Raw genomic sequence first — 27,085 nt, forward strand, 5'->3', positions numbered from 1 at the left:
CAAAAAAATGTTTTGGACCAGAAGGTCTAAGTTAGGTCTGACAGTGACCTGGCCAAGACCTTGTTACCTCCAGTGCTTTCGGAAATTATTCAGACCCCTTGACTTTTTCCACATTTTGTTACATTACAGCCTTACTCTAAAATTGATTAAATTGTTTGCCCTCATCAATTTACAAACAATACCCCATAATGACAAAGCAAGCACAGGTTTAGACATTTTTGCTAATTTATTAAAAATAAAAAACTGAAATATCACATTTACATACTTTGTACTTTGTTTAAGCATCTTTGTCAGCGTTTACAGCCTCAAGTCTTCTTGGGTATGACGCTACAAGTTTGGCATACCTGTACACCTGAGTTCTTCTCTGCAGATCCTCTCAAGCTCTGTCAAGTTGGATGGGGAGCGTCACTACACAGCTATTTTCGGGTCTCTCCAGAGATGTTCGATGGGATTCAAGTCCGTAATCTGGCTGGGCCAGACATTCAGAGACTTGTCCCGAAGCCACTCCTGTGTTGTCTTGGCTATGTGCTTAGGGTCATTATCCTGTTGGAAGGTGAACCTTGGCCCCAGTCTGAGCGCTCTGGAGCAGGTTTCCATCAAGGCTCTCTCTGTACTTTGCTCTGTTCATCTTTCCCTCAAACCTGACTAGTCTCCCAGTCCCTGCTGCTGAAAAACATCCAAAGAGTTCAATCTTGGTTTCATCAGGCTAGAGAATCTTGTTTATCATGGTCTGAGATCCTTTAGGGGCCTTTTGGCAAACTCCAGGTGGGCTGTCATGTGCATTTTACTGAGGAGTGGCTTCCATCTGGCCAAGCTACCATAAAGGCCTGATTGGTGGAGTGCTGCATAGATGGTTGTCCTTATGGAAGGTTCTCCCATCTTCACAGAGGAACTCTTGAGCTATCGGGTTCTTAGTCACCTCCATGATCAAAGCCCTTATCCCCCGATTGCTCAGTTTGGCTGGGCGGCCAGCTCTAGGAAGAGTCTTGGTGGTTCCAAACTTCTTCAGTTTTTAAATGATGGAGGCCACTGTGTTGGCCCCAATGCTGCGGAAATGTTTTGGTACCCTTCCCCAGATCTGTGACTTGACACAATCCTGACTCAGGGCTCTACAGGGCTTTGACATGCACTGTCAACTGTGGAACCTTATATAGACAGGTGTGTGCCTATCCAAATCATGTCCAATCAATTGAATTTACCACAGGTGGACTCCAATCAAGTTGTAGAAACACCTCAAGGATGATCAATGGAAACAGGATGCACCTGAGCTCAATTTCAAGTCTCAAAGCAAAGGTTCTGAATACATATGTAAATTACTTAGGTTTTTATTTTTAATACAAATATTCTAAAACCCTTTTTTCACTTAGTCATTATGGGGTATTGTGTGTAGATTGCGTAGATTGTGTGTAGATTTTTAAATTAATTTTAGAATAAGGCTGTAACGTAGCAAAGTCAAGGGGTCTGAGTACTTTCCGAAGGAACTGTATGTTATTTTTCTCTTAGAACACCTTGGATGCAGCAAGACATTTTGCAGGGTTACTTCATTTTTATGGAGAATGATACCCATTATGTCTGAATTCCTAATGTCTCACAGTGCCACCTACAACAGAACAGTACTACTCATGGCCTTTCCCTTTTTAGCCCTGTGTCTCCATCACTGGTGAGCTTACTGCACCCTGCCAGGTCACTAAAGGCCAACTCCAGGCCTCATGTCAGTGGGGTGCTTGCTTTGGAGTTGACTTGACTGTGACCCAACAACAAACCCCACCATGGAGTTAGCCTGCCGGTGATGTTCCGGAGGGGCCCCACTGTAGCCTGAGATGGACACACACAGTCATGACAGCAGGGAGATGTGTGATGAGACATAACAAAGTAAGCTCAAGATGTTACCAATCATTACTTCTGGTGTCTCCCTATTCACTTTGTGGTAGAGGCAATACAGCAGGTGTTCTGAGCTCTAAGGGGTGAGTAGTATGACTTTGTCTGCTTATTGAATGGTTAATTTGTATAAAATATGGAAATCAGTAATCATTTCATTCAGTTTAGACTGTTGTGCTAGTGTTTTCCTTGTGAATGGTTTGCTGGTGTGCACTGTATTTGTAGTATATCTACATAGTCTTGTATATAGTGTGACATATTTGTGAGTTTGCTAAGTTCTATCAGGAATCAAGGTAAGACCCAGATACAGACACGTTGAATAAACAATGGTTTAATAGTCCAAGGGGCAGGCAAGAGACAGGTCAAGGCAGGCAGGGGTCAATAATCCAGAGAAGGGGCAAGGGTACCGGTCGGCGGGCAGGCTCAGGGGCAGGCAGAGTGGTCAAGCAGGCGGGTACAGAGACGGGACAGGCGAGGATCAAAAACAGGAGGGTGAGAAAAAGAGAAGCTGGGAAAAAACAGGAGCTGAAAGGACCAACGCTGGTCAGCTTGACAAACAAGACAAACTGGCAACAGACTAACAGAGAACACAGGTACAAGTACACAGGGGATAATGGGGAAGATGGGCGACACATGGAGGGGGGTGGAGACAATCACAAAGACAGGTGAAACAGATCAGAGTTCTGTTCATTATGGTGTCCTTCTGATAACCTTGACGTTTGACATCTTGAGAATGTCTTGGCTTGAACAACTCTATTTGAGTCAGATGATGACTATCTGATGGCTATAGTTATTGTGTGTGTGTATGTGTATCTGGACTTGTTTTCCTGTCTTGATGACAAGAATGTCCTGACAAGATATGAAACAAGAAAAAGTATTTAAATAATCAGGACATTTAAAAAGGCTATTTTAGGTTTAATTAAGGGATAGATTTAGTGCTTGGGGTTAAGGTAAAGGTTAGGGTTAGGGTAAAGGTTTAGGGTTAGGGTAAAGTTTAGGGTTAGGGGTTTGGGAAATTAGGATTTTGAATGGGAATACATTGTTACTACCCAAAGGAAGGAAGTGTGAAGATTTATGGCAGTCTTTTTGTATATATTTGTATATATTAAGAATGTGAGAAGGAACAGGATAACATTTCTTGGTCTATTTATTAAGACGAGATCAAACATATCAGATAATGAATGTAATTATGTGAAATCTGGAACATACCGATATGTTTGACAGGAAATGCATTGCACACTTATTTGGTCTTTTTTTCCCCAGGGCTCTGGTCAAAAGTAGCACACTATATGGGGAATAGGGTGCCATCTTGGACACAGGGTAGGTGTTAGGGGGTAGATCTGGTTTTTTTGTTGCTAAAACACACTCCACTCAACACGAACTCCAACAGCTGATGGATTGGCTGGCTATGTGTCTCTGTGGAGAGAGTTAAACACAACAGGAAAAGCCATCATTCTGCTGGGGCATTTTTCCCTGAGAGGAGTGTGTCTGAACAGTCAAGCTCAGATCTCACTATCTCAGCCCTCAGCCTGTTATTTTACCAAATGCTTTTCCTCGTTCGTATTCGCTGGAAACACTTCACCAAGAAAGTATACGCTGTCCCCAAGTTTGTTGAACATTGAGCATTTTAAAACATATAATCTCTAAAATAATATACTAGCCAACGGTATTTAAAACAACAATGCAAAATTGTTTCCTTTTTCAAAGTTAAATATCATTGTAAAATATGTTATTTATACTAGGCCTATGTGAATGTAATAGCCTACTCAATATTGTGTGTAGAGGAAAATAAAGTTATTGTTCTATGATTAAGCAATAAGGCACGAGGGCGTGTGGTATATGGCCAATATACCACTGCTAATGGGTGTTCTTAGGCACCACGTAACGCAGAGTACCTGGACATAGCCCTTTACCGTGGTATATTGGCAATACACCACAAACCCCCGAGGTGCCTTATTGCTATTATAAACTGGTTACCAACCTAATTACAGCAGTAAAAATAAACGTTTGGTCATACCAGTGGTACAAGGTCTTATATACAACAGCTTTCTGCCAATCAACATTTAGGGCTCAAGGATGGGGGCACAATAATAGGTCTACACAATAGGCTGTCGCTGATTCTTGAAGCCATACTGGGAATCCCCCTTGGAGGGTCCCCATCATAGGTTGTGGTAAGCACACTAGCAATGGTTGTGGGACAAAACACAGTAAACGGAAGGTATTGTGAATCTGAATTCACGTCCGGATTTCACGAAGTCGGCGGTGACATCGCTGGATTTCTACCAAGGCTAGAACTGTCCCTTTCACTAGAGCATACGTTTGGCTTCTTGATCTGTGATAGGCCGGTATTGCTGTTGGGAAGATTCGCTGGTATGAGCTAACATGGAAACCAAACCATTCCTTTCTTTTGGTAAGTTTCATCCGATATAAAATGTGACATTACAATTTGTAATTGCCACTGGTCCTTCCATTGCAAAGACTTCTGGAACACTGTTGTTGTGGCACATTTGAAAACATCAGTCATCATGACATAGAGAAAGTAGCCTAATAGGCGAGTCGATTATCGTTCAAGGATAAACTTTTATGCGAGATACTTTGTAACCAATTTGTAATACATTATGGTATGAACAGTTGATGATGATTACAACATAGAGGACACATTGAAACGTTTAAGTAATACATGCTCGGCAGGAAGACATTTCAATCCAGGACGTGCGATAATAACGTGTAAATATGAGTGTGAATATGAAGATTTGGCAAACTGATTATTGCATAAACCAACAATGATCATTCAGCATTTCGTTTTTCCAAGCTACCTTTATTTAGATAATCCATTCAGAAAAACGTACCCTGTTATAATGTATTCTCAATAATACAAAATAAAAAAATCTCAATAGCTTGATATATACATATATATCTTGTTTTTATTTCAGAATATTTAGGAAGGTATTAACTGGCATTCTGATACTTATTTTGACAGAACTCTTTGGTGAGAAGTAGTTTGTTGTTGTTGCTGTTGTTGAGAGTTGTTCACTCCCCTGCTATCATTTTAGAAACAGTATACACTAGGCTATACTATTTCCCTCGAAATATGAACTTATTATAAAAGTACAATATTGTTTCATCACCACTATTCTCTTGTATGTGTATTAATTCAGCTGTTTGTGTGTGTCAGATGTTTTTCTTGACCCCTCTTCCCAGTTGACTGGACAGAGCTGATCTTTCACCGTGTTGCATATATGGAAGACCATTCCTAGATGGACTCCATGTTGTAGCTATTTAACTTTTACAGGCTGCGAGAGCACTAGCTAGACTTCCACAAGGAAGCCACACACCTAGTCCATATCCTCCCAAGTCCATGGTCGTTGCTAAATACGCCCTTCAACCTGGAAGGGCGTATTTAGTCAGTCAAGACCCCATCATTTAAACAGAACAATGATGTTTTACAGCATGGCAGGTCTGTGTCTAAGGTGAAGTTTGGTCCATTGTGAAGGTCTGCAGCTGTCCCTTTTATTTTGTTGAGGTTTAAAGGGGAACTTAATTGCTTTAGGTCAATGTTTCACAGACAACCACAAGTCCCAGGCCAGTCCGTCTACAAAAACAATGCCAGCACCAGCAGCATGCTCCTCATTGCACTGTAGCCTACAGTGTACTCAGAGGCAAACTACAGAGGATGGATGGTTTGCTGGTAATTTCAAAATAAGAGCTTGAATAAGATATCTGAGTTCTGTTTTATTATGGCCGTATTTTGTCATGAAGTTTACCGGTAAACTGCACAATGTATGTGATGAACATGATTTGCAAGTGGATTGCAAGTGGCAGTATTGGGGACTCACATTGGAACTCACCTTCCTGAATATTAATTGCATTATTCTGATTATTTTGCTCATTGCTGACTGCATTTTGCTTTTTCATTGTCAACCTATGAACAAGAGAAAGATGAACAGCTAGTTGAGGTGATATATGTGTCTGACATCAGTGCAGTGAGCATTCCGCTGTCAGTGACTGACTGCACAGACTAGATGGTTTTCTCCATCTCTGGTAAATGTGAGTGAGGACCAGCCAGGCTCAGCCAACAGATATTAACCTGGCTGTTCTTCTGTAATGGCCTCAGGATGAAAGCACTACTGTGGTGATTGGGTATGCTGTGAGATCCCTTGTCAAGATATTCGATCATGAGCTCAGAGCTCAATATTTCTTCTGGTGCACCTGAGGTTCAACCTGTGATGGAATCTGGCTCAGGGAACACGCACTGTACAACAATCAACTGTGTGTCTGCGTGTGTGTGTGAGTGTGTGCAATTGCCTGTGTTCCTGTTTTTGGAATTATTGTTATTGTTCTGTTTTTACCAAAGAGAGTCAAATTGATATACTCTCATGAGGCAGATTTGTTATCCAATGGTATAAGCTGCTTTGCTACAGTATGTATTAACTGTAAATGAGCTGTATTACTGTAAATGAGCTAACAGCTTCTCCCTAATATTGTACTAGAAGGCAGCAGAAGGGGAATTGTTTTGGCCATGAAATTCATTAATGAAAGGATCAGGAGAGAGAGGGAAGTTTGGACACTTTGTATTAAATGATTCCCTGTCTCAGTCTATGTCAAAGGAACTTTGTGTCTTTAAAAAAATGAAATCTCACTCAAAAAAACATTTTTTTAGAAGAGAACATTGTCTCTGTATTATTGAGAGACTTGTGTCTTACATAAGGCATGGCCGAAACCTAGGATCTGTTTTGCCTTTTATATCATAATGAATAAGATTATACAGTATCTACAGGGTGGAACCTGATCCTAGATCAACACTCCTTCCCCGAGATGCCTTGTGTATACGGGTCGGGCCCTGAGAAAGGCAGAGAGGGCGGGGCTATTCAGAGCAGAGCTGACTCGAAGAATGAGTTGAGGAATAAACCCTGACCATGAAATTGAACCTGGGGTCAAAACTTCCCCTGCCTGGATCACATGCTATGGGGTATAGGCACGCACACACACGCGCACACCATTTTTTCCACTGTCTTTTCTCTCTTGCTGCATCAGCTCAGATTTCACAGCTTGGATATTGTGCCTCCAATGTCATTCTAGAGAATTTGGCAATACACTCTTAGAAAAAAAGGTGCTATCTAGAACCGAAATGGTATCTTTGGCTGTCCCCATAGAATAACCCTTTGAAGAACACTTTTTGGTTCCAGGTAGAACCCGTTTGGTTCCAGGAAGAACTTTATTGGGTTCCATGTAAAACTGTTTCCCCAGAGGGTTCTACATGGAACCCAAAATAGTTATACCTGGAACCAAAAAGGGTTATCCTATGGGGACAGCCGAAGAACCGTTTGGGAACCCTTTTGCCTAAAAGTGTAGATAGTATAGCATGGGGTTTAAAGCTGGTGAATGACCTATTACATTCAAAGAGCTGCATTGTCAGCATCACCAGTATGCACTCCGTCTTTACTGTGACAAATATACTTTTTATTTTCAATAAGATAATTGTTGAAAGATTTTTTTATGGGTATGCTCATTGTTGCTTCTTTCTAATTAGGCCTTCAGACCAGAATATGGGTGCAAAGAGCTAACATAGTTTCTTGCAATTTTTTGGACTAGGTCATCCAAAAATCCTTAATCTAAACTCGGCTTGCCAACACTTCTAAGTAAAGTTCAATACATCTGCACTCTCAAAAAGCCTACCTACAACACAACACATAACACAACACAATAGGTCACTTAATGATTGGCATCTTGTGAAATGGAAATGTTGGAGAGTCCTGCTTCCACTCTTCTCTAATGTAGCCATCGGCTTAACAAAAGACACTTGAAGGTGACTTCTTATCAAATTGGCACACAACGACAATAGATGATATTGCTGTAGGTCTGTCCCTCCAGCCATACTCTGTTTATGACGTTATTGATGTATTGGACTACACCGCTGAACTCTGACCCCCTGTCTTGATTATCTTGGAAACCAAATACAAGTCCAGGCAGGGTGATTATATTCCAAGAAAGCAACAACACAAGCAGAGGTCTCGTAAACCTGGCTCTTTAAAGGAAGGAAGTGTCACTGAAATCAATAAAATCAAACAGAATGTTTACCTTGGAGTGTTTACCTTGGAGTGTTTTCCTTGGAGTGTTTTCCTTAGAGTGTTTTCCTTGGAGTGTTTTCCTTGGAGTGTTTTCCTTAGAGTGTTTTCCTTAGAGTGTTTTCCTTAGAGTGTTTTCCTTAGAGTGTTTTCCTTAGAGTGTTTTCCTTGGAGTGTTTTCCTTAGAGTGTTTTCCTTGGAGTGTTTTCCTTGGAGTGTTTTCCTTAGAGTGTTTTCCTTAGAGTGTTTTCCTTGGAGTGCTTTCTTTGGAGTGTTTTCATTGCATTGTAAAGATACCTTAATAGAAAATGACTCAAATAAAAGTGAAAGTCACCCAGTAAATTACTACTTGAGTAAAAGTCTAAAAGTATTTGGTTTTAAATATACGTAAGTATTAAGAGTAAAAGTATGAATAATTTAAAGCAAACCAGACGGCACAATTTTGTTGTTTTTTAAAATTACAGATAGCCAGGGGCACACCAACAGTCAGACATAATTTACATACGATGCATTTGTGTTTAGTGAGTCCGCCAGATCAGAGGCAGTAAGGATGACCAGGGAGGTTCTGTTGATAAGTGGGTGAATTGGACCATTTTCTGTCCTGCTAAGCATTCAAAATGTAACAAGTACTTTTGGGGGTCAGGGAAAATATTATTTTCTAGTGAAGTAAAAGTAAAAGTAGTCAAAAATATAAATAGTAAAGTACAGATACCCCCAAAAACTACTTAAGTTGTGCTTCAAAGTATTTTTACTTAAGTACTTTACACCACTGAGTGTTTTACTTGGAGTGTTTTCCTTGTGTCTAGAGGCCATTTCAGTAGCACACCTATCACTGATAAGACCGTCTTTGAAGTGCTTCCAATCCCTAGATCCCTATAAAAAAGGTTATATTTTTTTACCTTTTTGTTTTGTTTCTCAATGTATTGAACTAAAGTATGTTACTTGAAATGTATGTAAATATAATTGGCTTATGCCTGATTGAACTACCTTCCACTTGATAAAGGTACTAGATTGGTGGACTCATCAGCTGTTGTGAGATTTCTGTTTTTATTGTGCATGTGAGCTCTGCTGTGTTCTGAAGAGAATTCCTCATCCAGTGGGATTAATAGTCCTTTCCCATGTGATATGCCCCTACACCCTACAGGCTTCCTCAAGAGCCAATGCTCGGTAGCCCCACCTCCTCAGCGATGGTGCCCGGGGGAGACAGGCGGCTCGCCCACAGCATGCTTGTGCCAAACAGGCATTTGCCCACTTCACCAGCACAGGAGACCCACAGGTAAAGGAACACACCTGTGATAAACCCCCTGGCAGGAACATACCTGTTATAAACCCCCTAGCAGGAACATACCTGTTATAAACCCCCTAGCAGGAACACAGCTTTGATAAACCCCCTGGCAGGAACACACCTGTGGTAAACCCCCTGGCAGGAACACACCTGTGATAAACTCCCTAGCAGGAACACACCTGTGATAAACCCCATGGCAGGAACACACCTGTGGTAAACCCCCCTGGCAGGAACACACCTGTGATAAACCCCCTGGCAGGAACACACCTGTGATAAACTCCCTAGCAGGAACACACCTGTGATAAACCCCATGGCAGGAACACACCTGTGATAAACCCCATGGCAGGAACACACCTGTGATAAACCCCATGGCAGGAACACACCTGTGGTAAACCCCCTGGCAGGAACACACCTGTGGTAAACCCCATGGCAGGAACACACCTGTGGTAAACCCCCTGGCAGGAACACACCTGTGATAAACCCCCTGGCAGGAACACACCTGTGATAAACCCCCTGGTAGGAACACACCTGTGGTAAACCCCCTGGCAGGAACACACCTGTGGTAAACCCCCTGGCAGGAACACACCTGTGATAAACCCCCTAGCAGGAACACACCTGTGATAAACCCCCTGGCAGGAACACACCTGTGCATCACTTATACAATTTCTGTTTGTCTCACCTGTATCAACCAGTTACTGTTGTATATACATGTATATGATATAATGTAAAATAGTGTCTGCATTGGGCATTTTTGGTTTCTAATTGTACATGATTAATAATGATAACAGTATGTAAACATGATTGGAAATGTAATCATTCAATTACTTTACATGGAACTGACAAATCAATAAATTTTTCCAGAAAAACAACACAAAAACATGACTGGCAGGGTATTCTAGTGGAGCGTGGTGGTATCAACTACCTTATATTTTTAGGACACCTGATTTTTAATATTCAACCTCTTGGTGGACTTTTTTGTTGTTGTCTTTGCCTGAAAACTGTGTCAACTACAAATAATATTTTCCTATGTCGACATCCCAATGGGCACACACTAGTTGCATCAACGTTTTTCCACACAATTTAAATGAAATTACATTGAACCAACGTGGAATAGATGTTGAATTGACATCTGTTCCCAGTGGGATGTTACAACACAGCCTGAGCTGAGTTCTCTTCCACAGCCCTCACAGTTCCCATCTGATGTGTGAAAAAATCCAGTAATTACCTATCATATGCAACTGGTAGAATGTTGATTCAGTAAAACATATTCATCCACATAAACACTTATCTGACATGTAAATAACAGATAAAACTAGTCATGAGCCTTGATTAGAGTTTCATCTAGTCATTGGTTTGTTGAACTGCATTTAAACGGGTTGTACAGAACCGAATCACTTCTATTGCCTTGTTATAGTTCCTGAGGTGTTCATTTGCTATGGAAAGTCCCAATGATAACATGCTATCTGCGGTTCAGAATAGACAAGAGGATGATGGGAACCTCCAGAGGGCATGCAGATGACTTTAACACTTCTCTGTGATGTGGTGGGTTGACATGTCTCACACACAGCCTGGAGAGGATTCTGTCTCCGAGGACTGAGAATAGCGCAGCAATCCAAACTTGGAAGAACTTTTGTCACCTGAAACCAAACAAAGCCGTGGGGAGGGGAGACTACATTACATGCACATGTTGTCGCGACTTCCGCCGAAGTCGGTCCCTCTCCTTGTTCGGCGCCGTTCGGCGGTCGACGTCACCGGCTTTCTAGCCATCGCCGATCCACTTTTCATTTTCCATTTGTTTTGTCTTTGTCTTACACACCTGGTTTCAATCCCCCAATTACTTGTTCATTATTTAACCCTCTGTTCCCCCATGTTTGTTTGTGAGTAATTGTTTGTCTTGTATACGGTCCGTTGTTGTTGGCTCGGTATATTGTGTTGTATTTGTGAATACTCATATCTTCTGTCCTGCGCCTGCCTCTCTACACCAGCTACACACAGGCCGATTACACGTATAAAAACTACACATGTGAAAGGTCTGCACAAACCAGAAGGTTTAATGCAATGTTTCAGTTATTGGGTAAAGCAGAATGGGTGAATGGAATATCTGGGCTGACCTACAGTGCATTCGGAAAGTATTCAGACGCCTTGACTTTTTCCACATTTTGTTACGTTACAGCCTTATTCTAAAATTGATTAAATAAACAATTTTCCTCATCAATCTACACATAATACCCTATCATGACAAAACAAAAACAGGTTGTTTGAAATTGACAGAGCATGTCAGAGCATAAACCAAGCCATGAGGTTGAAAACTTGTCAGTAGAGCTCTGAGATAGGATTGTGTCGAAGCAAAGATCTGGGGAATGGTACCAAAAAATGTCTGTGGCATTGAAGGTCCCCAAGAACACAATGGGCAATCGGGGGAGAAGTGAGCAATCGGGGGAGAAGGGCCTTTGTCAGGGAGGTGACCAATAACCCAATGGTCACTCTGATAGAGGTTCAGAGTTCCTCATCTCTGCAGCACTCCACCAATCAGGCCTTTATGGTAGAGTGGCCATAAGGAAGCCACTCCTTAGTATAAGGCACATGACAGCCCGCTTGGAGTTTGCCAAAAGTCAAGGACTCTCTGACCATGAGAAACAAGATTCTCTGGTCTGATGAAACCAAGATTGAACTCTTTGGCCTGAATGCTAAGCGCCACGTCTGGAGGAAACCTGGCACTATCCCTATGGTGAAGCATGGTAGTGTCAGAATCATGCTGTGGGGATGTTTTTCAGTGTCAGGGTCTGGGAGACTAGTCAGGATCGAGGGAAAGATGAACAAGGCAAATTACAGAGAGATCCTTGATGAAAATCTGCTCCAGAGCACTAAGGACCTCAAACTGGGGCGAAGGTTAACCTTCCAACAGGACAATGACCTTAACCACACAGCCTAGACAACGCAGGAGTGGCTTCAGGAAAAGTCTCTGAATGTCCTTGAGTGGCCCAGCCAGAGCTCGGACTTGAACCTGTTCGAACATCTCTGGAGAGACCTGAAAATAGCTGTGCAGCAACGCTCCCATCCAATCTGACAGAGTTTGAGAGCATCTGCAGAGAAAAATTGGAGAAACTCCCCAAATACAGGTATGCCAAGCTTGTAGCGTAATACCCAAGAAGACTCAAGGTTGTAATCGCTGCCAAAAGTGCTTCAACAAAGTACTGAGTGAAGTGTCTGAATACTTCTTTTTGTTATACATTCGCAAAAAAAATAGAAAAAAAATATTTTTGCTTCTTCATTATGAGGTATTGTGTGTAGATTGATGAGGCAAAAAACGATTTAATACATTTTAGAATAAGGCTGTAACGTAACAACATTTGGAAAAAGTGAAGGTGTCTGAATACTTTCCAAATGCACTGTATGATTGGATGGGAGAGGAAGCCAATTTGAAGAGGGTTTCTTCCCAGCACTAAGCTTATGTTTTCCTGATGATGAGTGCCACTGCCTGGGCTATAGTGAAAGCAGACTGGCAGCGCGGGGATAGCTTTCTACACATGCCTTCTTAGAGAAACACATCTTTACAGGAGAGGGAGACAAGTGATTTTGTGAGACAGTGTTTCCCCTATATGCATTTAGCAGAGGCTCACCGCCGCTGCTAAATCGTGGTCGCCACTACAAAAAGTTTAATAAATAATAATCATCATTATTATTATTTGTTTATATATAATTTTTGGGATGGTAAATAGTTTTCAGTGTAAAGTTAAAAGACTAAAATCAGATATAAAGTATGTAGAAAATATAGTGGACCTATATATTTTTTAAATAAGAGAATCTTTGAGAACTAACAATCCCCAAAATAACAACTAGACAGTCAGGGAGAATCTAAAATTCAAAAAATGGCATGGCATTGGGCCCCCATTGATTTTCTTATAATGTTTGAGTCACTCAGATAGCATAAGAACACTGTATAAGCCATGGTAAAATTTGTTTAAAACTGCACATTTTCTCTCAGCCCCATGGCAAAAAGTGTACAATTGAAGAAAATTAGCTTTAAAACAGAAGCATTTTGTCTCTGCGGCCAAGAGGGCCTCTACAACTGCAGCATTGCCACCCCCCGCCCCCACACGAATGTTTCCAAGGGGAAACACTGAGGCAAGTGTGTGGTATAAGCGGCATATAACAATAGATGTTCTATTGGATTATGTGGGTACAACAACAATTACAGTACAATGTCCCTCTTTAGACTGCTATGGTGATGTCAGGGGTCAGGTTTCATGTTGTAGTGTCTGTCTGTGCTGCTTACAGCAGAGGATGGTTGGAGAGATGCAAGTGCAGTGGAGATGCCTCTACTGTATCTATCCCAGGTCTTTATCAGACTCAGGTTCATTAGGGCACACAACTTATATGTATTTCTTTACTGTTTTGCAACAAATTGGACAAGTTCATGCAGTCCCTCCCTATTTTCAGTCCCAGGAGTCATTAGGGACGAATCATGTCACAGTTAAACTCAATCTCTCCACTGAAATTATATCTCTTTCCGAAACCATTCACTGGCTGCCATCTCTCCCTTTTAGTACATTATTCACCGAAATAGGTTGTTTATCCACATTTCTGGATAAACACATTTTGGATAAACACATTTCTGCCATGCCCATTTATTCAACTCCTTTTGGGTCCATTAATGTTTTTTTTGGAACATATCATTAAAGCCCCCGTGCAGTCTTTGTGATTGTAATAAATTACTGTGTGTGTTTGTATGTGTTTGTTTAATGAAAATAACTCCAAAATATATTTTGTATCATTTATTTCCCTGAGCCTCCTTTGGCCTTTTAAATGCCCAGTCTTATCATGTGGTCACTAGGAAACAAATTTGAAGATATTTACATACACAGCCCTGATTGGTTGATAGGAGGGCCCACATCTTACCCAGACGAACAGTCATTGGTCTAATATAATCAGATCACATTGTGATGGCATGATGTGGGTGTCACGACTTCCGCCGAAGTTGGTGCCTCCTTGTTCGGGCGGCATTCGGCGGTCGACGTCACCGCCTTTCTAGCCGCCACCGATCTACGTTTCATTGTCCATTTGTTTTGTCTTTATTGTACACACCTGGTTTCCATTCCATTATTATTTATTCCCTATTTAACCCTCTGGTTCCCACTTGGTTTTGTGCATGTTTGTTTGTTGTTAAGTGTTCGCTATTTCTGTGAGCTGGAGTATTTTCCCTGCGTGGAATTATTTTGTGGTTTATTCGAGTAAAGTATGTTTTTTACTCAGTTCTGTGTCCTGCGCCTGACTCCGTCCAACCCGCTGCACATTGACACTTGACAGTGGGCCAACATGTCCATCCCACCTAAACAGGCTGAAATTCCAGGCATTTTTTTTTACCAACAGCTCTTACACAAAAAGAGCATTATGATCATTTTCACCATTTCAGAATGTTCATTCGACCTCATAGTGTGGATTTTAATATTTTTGGGACAAATTATGATTTTTAACTGCACTGCCTCTTTAATTACCTGCTTTCATAATGGTATATATTATTTCAAAACCTTGTCCTCCCGGTTCCCACGACTCAATCAGAATAACTGCTTAAAAACTGATAGTTTAGACTACAGTATAGAGACTAAGGGAGTTGAAGAGGTGATGGTTGCTGATGGTTTTGAAAGTAGGTTATTTCTTCTGCTAGGTGTAGGTGTGATAGTATGGGTGTAAATACAGCATGTGACTCCATGTCCATATAATGGAGGCAGGTGATAAGACACCCTCCCACATCACACCCACAGTGGCCTAGTGAAAATACATTTGGACTGAGCGGAGGTTAGTAACGATGACAGTAATGCGGACATTTAGTACATTTCCTTCACAACTCCCTTCAAGTGTTGTTTGGTGGTTGCCACAGCTTTATGTTGTGGAACCCAGGAAGAGTAGGTGCTGCTTCAGCAACAGCTACTGGGGATCCTAATAAAATACTAAAATGTTCTTGACATCACATGAGCTAGATGTTCAGATACTGTACTGAGCTTTACACTGAGAGAGAGAGGATGGAATCCTTTCTGTAGGGATTTTCTTATTGAACACACACGTCAGGGAAATCACCTTTAAAATAGGGATGGGAATTGCTAGGGACCTCACAATGCGATATTATCACGGTACTTAGGTACTGATACGATATCTATTGCGATTCTCACAATTCTATATGTATTGCGTTTAGATGTTCCAAACATATTTCTCACCGTATATCTGCTGCAGAGGGAAGTAGAGAGAGCCATTCAAAAAACTTAATGGAAATAAAAGTGCTGAAAAGAAATTGTCTCCCTATTTAAAAAGAAGATGGAGAACAAGCTATAAAGGAAAAATACTGGAGTTTTGGTGCAGGTACAGCAAACTAGCGCACAAATAATATTGCGATATTGTCAAAACAACACGATACGATATATCGTCAAAAATAACATGTAACCGTATTGATTTTCCCCTCATCACTACTTTAAAAGTCAAGTCCAGTGGGATGTCGGCGTATTACGTTTTGTTTGAATCCCAGCCTAGACTATACAACACAAAGAAGACAGCACTCTCCTTCCTTCCCTCCTTCCCTCCATCCCATCATCCCTCCTAGAATAGCCCATAGCCCCAAGTCCTGGATGCACATTGAAATGAAGTCATACATTCCTCAACACAGTGTTAACATTAAAATAACAAGAATTGGCATAAATAACTAAATAAATCAGATCTGTGGACTCAGTGACTACATCATATTTACTGGTGATCCAGAATGCATAGTTGCCATGGGATCCATCTGCCCACATTATACTGAATCTCTAATGACATCAATGTTAGAGGGACGTAGTATTAGACGGTCACAGCATTGAATCTGTATTGTAGTGCAATTTCTCTCAAATACATATCATTAGATATGTTGCAGTTGTTGCAATTCTATGAAGGTTTTGGTTTCACTTGCAGTTGGTCCCACCATTGCCTTCCCACCCTGACTCTCTGTTTGCCTACCCAGGTTTACGTGTGTGTGCATGTCCTGGCAGCCTAGCGGTTAGAGCGTTGGGCCAGTAACCAAAAGGTGTTTGTTTTGAATATCCGAGCCAACCAAGGTGAAAAATCTTTTGATGTGCCCTTGAGCAAGGCAATTAACCCTAATTTGCTCCAGGGGCACTGTACTACTATGGCTGACCATGTAAAACAACACATTTTACTGCACCTATCATACTGCTATGGCTGACCCTGTAAAGCAACACATTTTACTGCACCTATCATACTACTATGGCTGACCCTGTAAAGCAACACATTTTACTGCACCTATCATACTACTATGGCTGACCCTGTAAAACAACACATTTTACTGCACCTATCATACTATTATGGCTGACCCTGTAAAACAACACATTTCACTGCACCTATCATACTACTATGGCTGACCCTGTAAAACAACACATTTCACTGCACCTATCTGGTGTATGTAATGCCTTATTTTTCTTTACCTGTGCCTACATAGAGTAGTGCTGATTGCAGGCCTATGCTGGACAGACCTGAGTTTAAATAGTATTATTATTTTTCAAATTGGTTGAGCGTTTGATTGAGCCTACCTGTAAGTGCCAGATGTGCAGTCTTTGCACTTCTGGGACATTCCCATTGGTTTCATTTATTCACGCAAGTGCAATTGAGCGCAGTTGAAGTATTTGAGAAGGACACCAAAGCTATTTGAAGCCAGCTGTGATGCTGGCAGAGAGCCAGGGCAGTGCCATAGGGGAATGAATACAGAGATGGAGAATAGGATCCATTTGCTGCACTGCCAGGCATTCACAGGGTCTCACAATTCCAGCTCTCACATATCCCACACTGAATAACTGGGGAATGTAGTGAGGGTGGGAAACCCAGCCCAAACCTGTCTGTCACACATGGGCACCATGCCAAGCTGGACAACTCAAACCAACCACAGAATTCTCACAGAAGGACACTCCCAGTTACATAACACTCAGGCTTACTAAAAAGGACCAGGGACACTCTAGCTTGTAAACTCTCTTAACATAGTGATTTATGTGACCAAAGTTCATGTTGACACAAATGACATTTATGCTGTTTGTTTACCCATGTTTTATTGTTTTTGTAAAGCTCATGTGTTTTTTTTTTATGTTGGTGTGTATAGCATTTGTGCCATGAATATAACAAATGTAACAGAGCCTATTAAATTAACTTTGAATTGAGGTGTTGACATTTCTATTTGATGGATTGGAATTTCAATAGATTTGGACTGGTTGGTTTTTGCAGTACAAATGGTGGTTTTATTAACTACAGGCTAAATTGATACTCCCTCGTAGTGTGAGTATGTTTAATAAATGTGTCAATTTATTGTTTTAAGATTACACACACATATAGATTTGCCTTTCAGTAAATCCTGCTTAAGAATGTTTAAAATCAGGGATGGGCAACTGGCAGCCCACGACCCTCTTTTGAAGGCCCTAGGATAAATAAAATAAAAAATCATTTAAAAAAAATTGAGTGGGGGTCCTCAGTCGTGGTCTCAACTTGCTGTTCTGAGTTCGAATAATAGAATCCACAAGATGCAATTTCGAATCTTGGTTGTGCATCAGCAGTTATTCCTCTTGTTATGTCAGTCACTGATAGTAGGTTAATTAGCCCATTTTTTAGATTGCTAAATTTGTTTAGAGCCAGTTACAGTATCTATCTTCCTTGTTATCATGGTCGATTTACCGGCAGGGGGCACCCCATTGATTTTGTTTGTCAGTCTCACTCAGATATCCTTTTGAAGGCTCTCTGATAAATACAATAAAATAAACCAATTAATATTATTATTAAAACATTTTTGGGGGGAAATTATTTTTGTTAGTCAATCTCGCTTAGATATCATTTAAAAAACTGCAAACATTTTACACCACACAGATAACATAATGTTGAAAGTGTAGCCCTGTCCATACCTGTTCTCTTGTCCACTTTTCTCAGAAGGTGTCTCGTTCCACATAGTTCAGTCTTTCTGTGACAGGTAATACTATCCTGTACAGGAGGCTAGTTGAAGTGGGCAGTCTCCTATTCTGTTGTTGGATATATGGAGGGAAATCCTATAGAAGGCTTTAGAATGATTTAACACAACCAGCACAGGACACACTTTACGCTAATTTCCCCCCTTGCGTATCAGCAAGGTAAGGTTTTGTAAGGTTTTGAATATACATTTCAGACCAGATTTCAAATACAGAAACCATTGGAGCCCTGTGTTTTCATGGGATCAAATAATATGAGTGGGTTAATGTCTGTTATACAATATAATGATTAATTAAATGTTGGTTCACCAGCATGTCCACCCGAAGAGGGCTGCTTTGAATTTAGCGACACTGATGAAAATATGTTGGAGATGTGTGTATCAGGTGTACATCAACCTTGTTCCTGTCCTCCCTCTCTCTCACAGCCCCCTCCGGTCAGCTGTCCTCACCATCGCTCAGCTCACACCACGCCCATAGGGGAATGGGTGCTCACCCCTTGCACCCATCTTTGCTCATCCCGTCCTCTGTGAGCTCCTCAGGCCCTCCACACTCACCCATCTGCACCCTGAGCTCGCCCATCACCAGCCTGGCTTTGCCCTTTTCTGTCAGCAGCCGTCCAGCGGGACACCACTCTACCTCCTCCAGCATGGGCTTCAGCCCGCAGGTAAGGCCTCCAACGCAACCTACCACCCCCAGACACCACACTCAATCACCTGCTCCTTGGACTTGCTTTTCCTTCCTTAGTTGGGGTCTTGAGAAGAGCTGACTTGGTGTATGGCTGGCCTGCTAGGTTTCCATTCTAAATTCAGTAAAACCAAATGTTGTCAAATGAAACTCTTTACAAGCTCGTCTGTAAGGATTCAGGATGGCAACATGTGCGTTGTGTAAAAGGACGGCCAAATGTGAGGATAACCTTTTAACAAAGCAGAAGCTGAGGCCTGGGTGCTTTAATGTGAAACTGACAAATGCCAGAGTTGCCCATTTATATTTGAAAAGGTCTCAAGAGGTTTTGTGGTATGCAAATTCATATGATATAGTAATGGGCTTGACAAACTGGATAAAAATACTTTTTGTTTCTAGACGGTTATTTCCTATTTTTATCTGTGTAATCAACTAAACCCTGAGTTATTCCTTTTGAAGAATAGTTGAACAGAACGGAGAGCTACGTTTAGATATATTTTTCCACTTAAGCTGATGTACTGTACTGTCGCATAACACAGAGCTCTGTGCTATACTGTGCTGATGCATACAGTAGCATTAGGTTGTTAGCACAATACACTGTTCTCATGGTCTTCTCTGCCTGTGCAAATAGGAAGTTTATCATCAGCTTGTACTTCACTGTTACTTATTAAAGGCCTGGAAGCTTTCCAATAGTAAAACATTTCTAATGATACTCATTTAAACAGAGGACGCTTCTTCTTGCAGTTGTTATGGAAAATGCCAATATTTGTCATTTAACTTTCATTATGAATTAAGTCTTAAATCTGATGCAAGTCATGTTTTAATACTCAAATTGTATAGTCTACTTGTGTTATTATTGTAATTTTGGTCTCCAGGACCTGGGTTATGTTTTGCAGGCTGTATATGGGTTATGTTTTGCAGGCAGTATATGGGTTATGTTACCATGGTCTAACTCAGTCACTGTTAAAAGAAACTTCTAAGGTCAAAGTTGGATGACATCACTCTGACCATGCCAGAGTGGGGAACAATATATGCAATGTACTGTATGTACAGTAGGGGAGACCAGGGTTGGTTGTCCCAGGGTTGGAATGTGGAGTTGATTGTCACAATCAACTCCATTATAAAGAAAATGTGTGGTTGGTTGTGGGTAATTTCGAGGTAACAGAATTCCATCATGGGTCCATGATCTCTGCTAAACAGAAATGCATAATTATTGATGTCATTCTCTTCATGGTGATGTATCCTGAATAGGTACACAAGGTAGAAAAACGTTGAATCCTCCTTTTCATGTTTGGGTATTATTCTCACACTGGCTATTATTCTAATGAGCTCTGCCCCCAAACAAGACCAAATTTGGTTGGTATGGACTGGACCAAATCTGTACCAATCATAGATGTCTATGTTTCACAGGTTTGGACATCACAGTAAAGCATCATAGAGCACAGTACAGCACAGTAGAGTTCAGTACAGTATAGTAAAGTACAATACAGTCAATTATATTATACTCTACTCTACTGTACTGTACTGAACTCTAATCTACATTACTCTACTATAATGTACAGTACTGTACTGTACTGAACTCTAGTCTACTGTACTGTACTTTACTGATCTCTAGTCTAGTCTGCTCTACTGCACTGTACTGTACTGAACTCTACTCTAGTCTACTCTACTGCACTGCACTCTATTCTACTGTACTGTACTTTACTGAACTCTAGTTGACTGAACTGTACTCTACAGTACTGTACTGTACTGCACTCTAAGGTACAGTACTGTTGTTTACTGTATTGAACTCTACTGTACTGTACCGAACTCTACTCTACTCTACTCTACTCTACTCTACTCTACTCTACTCTACTGTATTGAACTCTACTGTACTATACTCTACTGTACTGTACTCTACAGAACTCTGCTCTACTGTACTGTATTTAACTTAACTCTACTGTACTCTACTGAGCCACACTCTACTGTACTGTACAGTACTGTACTTAACTCTAGTCTACTCTACTGTACTGTACTGTACTGAACTGAACTCTACTTTAAAGTACAGTACTGTTCTTTACTGTATTGAATTCTACTCTACTGTACAGTATTGAACTCTACTCTACTCTACTGTACTGAACTCTACTCTACTGTACTGTACTGTACTGTACTGTACTGTATAGAACTCTGCTGTACTGTACTGTATTTAACTGAACTCTACTCTACTGAACAATACTCTACTGTACTGTACAGTACTGTACTGTACTGTACTGTACTTAACGCTAGTCTACTCTACTGTACAGTACTGAACTCTAGTCTACTGTACTGTACTGTAAGTAACTCTAGTCTACTGTACTGTACTGTACGTAACTCTAGTCTACTGTACTGTACTGTACTGTACTCTAAGGTACAGTACTGTTCTTTACTGTATTGAACTACTCTACTGTACTGAACTCTACTGTACTGAACTCTACTCTACTGTACTGTACTCTACAGAACTCTGCTCTACTGTACTGTATTTAACTGAACTCTACTGTACTCTACTGAGCTACACTCTACTGTACTGTACAGTACTGCACTTAGCTCTAGTCTACTGTACTGTATTGTACTGTACTGTACTGTACTGTACTGTACTGAACTCTACTTTACAGTACAGTACTGTTCTTTACTGTATTGAACTCTACTCTACTGTACAGTACTGAACTCTACTCTACTGTATTTAACTGAACTCTACTGTACAGTACTGTACTGTACATAACGCTAGTCTACTCTACTGTACTGTACAGTACTGAACTCTAGTCTACTGTACTGTACTGAACTCTACTCTAAGGTACAGTACTGTTCTTTACTGTATTGAACTCTAGTCTACTCTAATCTTGGGGGCGGCAGGTAGCCTAGTGGTTAGAGCATTGGGCCATTAACCGAAAGGTTGCTGGATTGAATCCCTGAACTGACAAGGTAAAAATGTGTCGTTCTGCCGCTGAACAAGGCATTTAACCCACTGTTCCCCGGTAGGCCGTCATTGTAAATAAGAATTTGTTCTTAATCTGACTTGCCTAGTTAAAAAAAGGTTACATTTTTACATTTTAATGTTTTTTATTGAACTCTAGTCTACTCTACTGTACTCTACAGTACTGTACTTTACTCTACTCTACTGAACTAAACTTTACTGTATTGAACTCTACTCTACTGTACTCTGCTCTACTGTACTGTACTCTACTCTACAGTTCTGTACTCTACTGTACTGTACTGAACTGTTCTCTAATCTACTGTACTGTACTTTACTCAACTCTACTCTACTGTACTCTACGGTACTGTAGTTTACTTTACTCTACTGTACTCTACGGTACTGTACTTTACTCAACTCTACTCCACTCTACTGTACTCTACAGTACTGTACTTTACTCTAGTCTACTCTACTGTACTCTACTTTACTTTACTCTACTGTACTCTACTGTACTGTACTCTAATCTACTGTACTGTACTTTACTCAACTCTACTCTATGCTACTGTACTCTGCAACTGCAATCTACTGTACTCTACAGTACTGTACTTTAGTCTAGTCTACTCTACTCTACAGTACTGTACTCTACTGTACTTTACTCTAGTCTTCTTTACTGTACTGTAATGTACTGTAAATAAAAGGTTAAATACAAAATAAAATACTCTAGTCTTCTCTACTGTACGTTACTGAACTCTACTCTACTGTACTGAACTCCAGTCTACTGTACTCTACTCTACTGTACTGTACTCTACTGTACAGTGCTTTACTCTACTCTAGTCTACTGTACTGTACTGAACTCTACTCTACATTACTGAACTATGCTATAATCTACTCTACTGTACTGTACTCTACTCTAGTCTACTCGTACTGTACGAAACTCTACTCTACTGTACTCTACTCATCTCTACTCTACTGAACTGTACTCTACTCTACCCTACTCCACTGTACTCTACTGAACTGTACTCTACTCGAGTCTACTCTACTCGAGTCTACTCTACTGTACTGAACTAAACCATACTCTACTTTTCTAAGACCCCTTTTCCATCTGTTTGACCAGAAATCAAAGCCTTTGCTTATTCCTAATTTGCAGGATGGAAAATGGTTGAATCATTTATATATTGCTTTAATAATTTTAAAAAGAAATGCAGTTTAAGCTGGAAGTTTACATACACCTTAGTCAAATACATTTAAACTCAGTTTTTCACAATTCCTGAGATGTAATCCTGGTAAAAATTCCCTGTCTTAGATAAGTTAGGATCACCACTTTATTTTAATAATTTGAAATGTCAGAATAATAGTAGAGAGAATGATTTATTTCAGCTTTTATTTCTTTCATCACATTTTTACATTTACATTTTAGTCATTTAGCAGACGCTCTTATCCAGAGCGACTTACAAATTGATGCATTCACCTATAATATCCAGTGGAACAACCACTTTACAATAGTGCATCTAAATCTTTTAAGGGGGGGGTTAGAAGGATTACTTTATCCTATCCCAGGTATTCCTTGAAGAGGTGGGGTTTCAGGTGTCTCCGGAAGGTGGTGATTGACTCCGCTGTCCTGGCGTCGTGAGGGAGCTTGTTCCACCATTGGGGTGCCAGAGCAGCGAACAGTTTTGACTGGGCTGAGCGGGAACTGTGCTTCCTCAGAGGTAGGGAGGCGAGCAGGCCAGAGGTGGATGAACGGAGTGCCCTTGTTTGGGTGTAGGGCCTGATCAGAGCCTGAAGGTACGGAGGTGCCGTTCCCCTCACAGCTCCGTAGGCAAGCACCATGGTCTTGTAGCGGATGCGAGCTTCGACTGGAAGCCAGTGGAGAGAGCGGAGGAGCGGGGTGACGTGAGAGAACTTGGGAAGGTTGAACACCAGACGGGCTGCGGCGTTCTGGATGAGTTGTAGGGGTTTAATGGCACAGGCAGGGAGCCCAGCCAACAGCGAGTTGCAGTAATCCAGACGGGAGATGACAAGTGCCTGGATTAGGACCTGCGCCGCTTCCTGTGTGAGTCAGGGTCGTACTCTGCGAATGTTGTAGAGCATGAACCTACAGGATCGGGTCACCGCCTTGATGTTGGTGGAGAACGACAGGGTGTTGTCCAGGGTCACGCCAAGGCTCTTAGCACTCTGGGAGGAGGACACAAGGGAGTTGTCAACCGTGATGGCGAGATCATGGAACGGGCAGTCCTTCCCCGGGAGGAAGAGCAGCTCCGTCTTGCCGAGGTTCAGCTTGAGGTGGTGATCCGTCATCCACACTGATATGTCTGCCAGACATGCAGAGATGCGATTCGCCACCTGGTTGTCAGAAGGGGGAAAGGAGAAGATTAATTGTGTGTCATCTGCATAGCAATGATATGAGAGACCATGTGAGGATATGACAGAGCCAAGTGACTTGGTGTATAGCGAGAATAGGAGTGGGCCAAGAACAGAGCCCTGGGGGACACCAGTGGTGAGAGCACGTGGTGCGGAGACAGATTCTCGCCACGCCACCTGGTAGGAGCGACCTGTCAGGTAGGACGCAATCCAAGCGTGCGCGGTGCCGGAGATGCCCAGCTCGGAGAGGGTGGAGAGGAGGATCTGATGGTTCACGGTATCAAAGGCAGCAGATAGGTCTAGAAGGATGAGAGCAGAGGAGAGAGAGTTAGCTTTAGCAGTGCGGAGAGCCTCCGTGACACAGAGAAGAGCAGTCTCAGTTGAATGCCCAGTCTTGAAACCTGACTGATTAGGATCAAGAAGGTCATTCTGAGAGAGATAGCAAGAGAGCTGGCCAAGCACGGCGCGTTCAAGAGTTTTGGAGAGAAAGGAAAGAAGGGATACTGGCCTGTAGTTGTTGATATCGGAGGGATCGAGTGTAGGTTTTTTCAGAAGGGGTGCAACTCTCGCTCTCTTGAAGACGGAAGGGACGTAGCCAGCGGTCAAGGATGCGTTGATGAGCGAGGTGAGGTAGGGGAGAAGGTCTCCGGAAATGGTCTGGAGAAGAGAGGAGGGGATAGGGTCAAGTGGGCAGGTTGTTGGGCGGCCGGCCGTCACAAGACGCGAGATTTCATCTGGAGAGAGAGGGGAGAAAGAGGTCAAAGCACAGGGTAGGGCAGTGTGAGCAGGACCAGCAGTGTCGTTTGACTTAGCAAACGAGGATCGGATGTCGTCAACCTTCTTTTCAAAATGGTTGACGAAGTCATCCGCAGAGTGGGAGGATGGGGGGGGAGGGGGAGGAGGATTCAGGAGGGAGGAGAAGGTAGCAAAGAGCTTCCTAGGGTTAGAGGCAGATGCTTGGAGTTTAGAGTGGTAGAAAGTGGCTTTAGCAGCAGAGACAGAAGAGGAAAATGTAGAGAGGAGGGAGTGAAAGGATGCCAGGTCCGCAGGGAGGCGAGTTTTCCTCCATTTCCGCTCGGCTGCCCGGAGCCCTGTTCTGTGAGCTCGCAGTGAGTCGTCGAGCCACGGAGCAGGAGGGGAGGACCGAGCCGGCCTGGAGGATAGGGGACAGAGGAAATCAAAGGATGCAGAGAGGGAGGAGAGGAGGGTTGAGGAGGCAGAATCAGGAGATAGGTTGGAGAAGGTTTGAGCAGAGGGAAGAGATGATAGGATGGAAGAGGAGAGAGTAGCGGGAGAGAGAGAGCGAAGGTTGGGACGGCGCAATACCATCCGAGTAGGGGGAGAGTGAGAAGTGTTGGATGAGAGCGAGAGGGAAAAGGATACAAGGTAGTGGTCGGAGACTTGGAGGGGAGTTGCAATGAGATTAGTGGAAGAACAGCATCTAGTAAAGATGAGGTCAAGCGTATTGCCTGCCTTGTGAGTAGGGGGGGAAGGTGAGAGGGTGAGGTCGAAAGAGGAGAGGAGTGGAAAGAAGGAGGCAGAGAGGAATGAGTCGAAGGTAGACGTGGGGAGGTTAAAGTCACCCAGAACTGTGAGAGGTGAGCCATCCTCAGGAAAGGAACTTATCAAGGCGTCAAGCTCATTGATGAACTCTCCAAGGGAACCTGGAGGGCGATAAATGATAAGGATGTTAAGCTTGAAAGGGCTGGTAACTGTGACAGCATGGAATTCAAATGAGGAGATAGACAGATGGGTCAGGGGAGAAAGAGAGAATGTCCACTTGGGAGAGATGAGGATTCCAGTGCCACCACCCCGCTGGCTCGATGCTCTAGGGGTATGCGAGAACACGTAGTCAGACGAGGAGAGAGCAGTAGGAGTAGCAGTGTTATCTGTGGTGATCCATGTTTCCGTCAGCGCCAGGAAGTCTAGGGACTGGAGGGTAGCATAGGCTGAGATGAACTCAGCCTTGTTGGCCGCAGACCGGCAGTTCCAGAGGCTGCCGGAGACCTGGAACTCCACGTGGGTCGTGCGCGCTGGGACCACCAGGTTAGAGTGGCAGCGGCCACGCGGTGTGGAGCGTTTGTGTGGCCTGTGCAGAGGAGAGAGAACAGGGATAGGCAGACACATAGTAGACAAGCTACAGAAGAGGCTACGCTAATGCAAATGAGATTGGAGTGACAAGTGGACTACACGTCTCGAATGTTCAGGAAGTTAAGCTTACGTTGCAAAAATGTTATTGACTAAAATGATACAGTACTGCTGGCTGGTGGAGTAGGCTAGCTAGCAGTGGCTGCGTTGTTGACTTTGAACGTGTAGCTGGCTAGGTAACCTCGGTAGTTTCAGTACTACACCTTGTCATGATACAAAGCAACTTTGTAGCTAGCTAGCTAACATAACACTAATCAAGACGTTCCTTGTAGTGTATTTAGTTTCAACAATGCTGCTCGTCGGTAATAGTTGGCTAGGTTAGGAAAAATGGCGTCGCGGGGGACGGAAATAGCTGGCTAGCTAACAATTATCAATTAACAATTATCAAGCTATGACAAAGACAACTAGGTAGCTAGCTAGGTAACACTGCACTAGTCAAATCGTTCCGTTGTGAAGTATTAGTAACTACAGCGCTGCTAGTCGGTAACGGATGGCTATCTGGCAGTGGGTTAATGATGACTAGGTGTGTTGAGTAAGTCTGGCGCCGCGTCGCGGCTGGCTAGCACACCTCGATAATACTCAAACTCAAACTACACAATTATCTTAGATACAGAGACAGCACAGACAACTATGTAGCTGGCTAACTAACACTAACACTACACTAATCAAGTCGTTGCGTTGTAATGTAATAGTTTCTGCGGTGCTGCTAGTCGGTAGAAGTTGGCTAGCTAACAGTGATGACTAGCTAGCTAGCAGCTAG

The 27,085-nt window shown here is 42.4% G+C and overlaps 1 protein-coding gene across 2 annotated transcripts in view; it reads left to right on the forward strand.

The window, feature by feature from the left end:
• The first annotated feature begins 4,017 nt into the window (after positions 1 to 4,017).
• The window catches only part of LOC106585776 (retinoic acid receptor RXR-alpha-B), a 43,810-nt gene continuing 20,742 nt past the window's right edge, over positions 4,018 to 27,085 (forward strand). Inside the window, exons 1-3 of one of the 2 annotated variants that reach the window (XM_014172379.2) lie at positions 4,018 to 4,288; positions 9,088 to 9,219; positions 18,635 to 18,873. In XM_014172379.2, the coding sequence (XP_014027854.1) occupies positions 4,261 to 4,288; positions 9,088 to 9,219; positions 18,635 to 18,873 (399 nt within the window). In that variant the 5' untranslated portion in view covers positions 4,018 to 4,260. The remainder of the gene's footprint in view (positions 4,289 to 9,087; positions 9,220 to 18,634; positions 18,874 to 27,085) is intronic. The other variant, XM_014172382.2, reaches the window with a different exon arrangement.

This window comes from Salmo salar, chromosome ssa24 (assembly GCF_905237065.1).
Source record: "Salmo salar chromosome ssa24, Ssal_v3.1, whole genome shotgun sequence".
Classification (NCBI taxonomy): domain Eukaryota; kingdom Metazoa; phylum Chordata; class Actinopteri; order Salmoniformes; family Salmonidae; genus Salmo; species Salmo salar.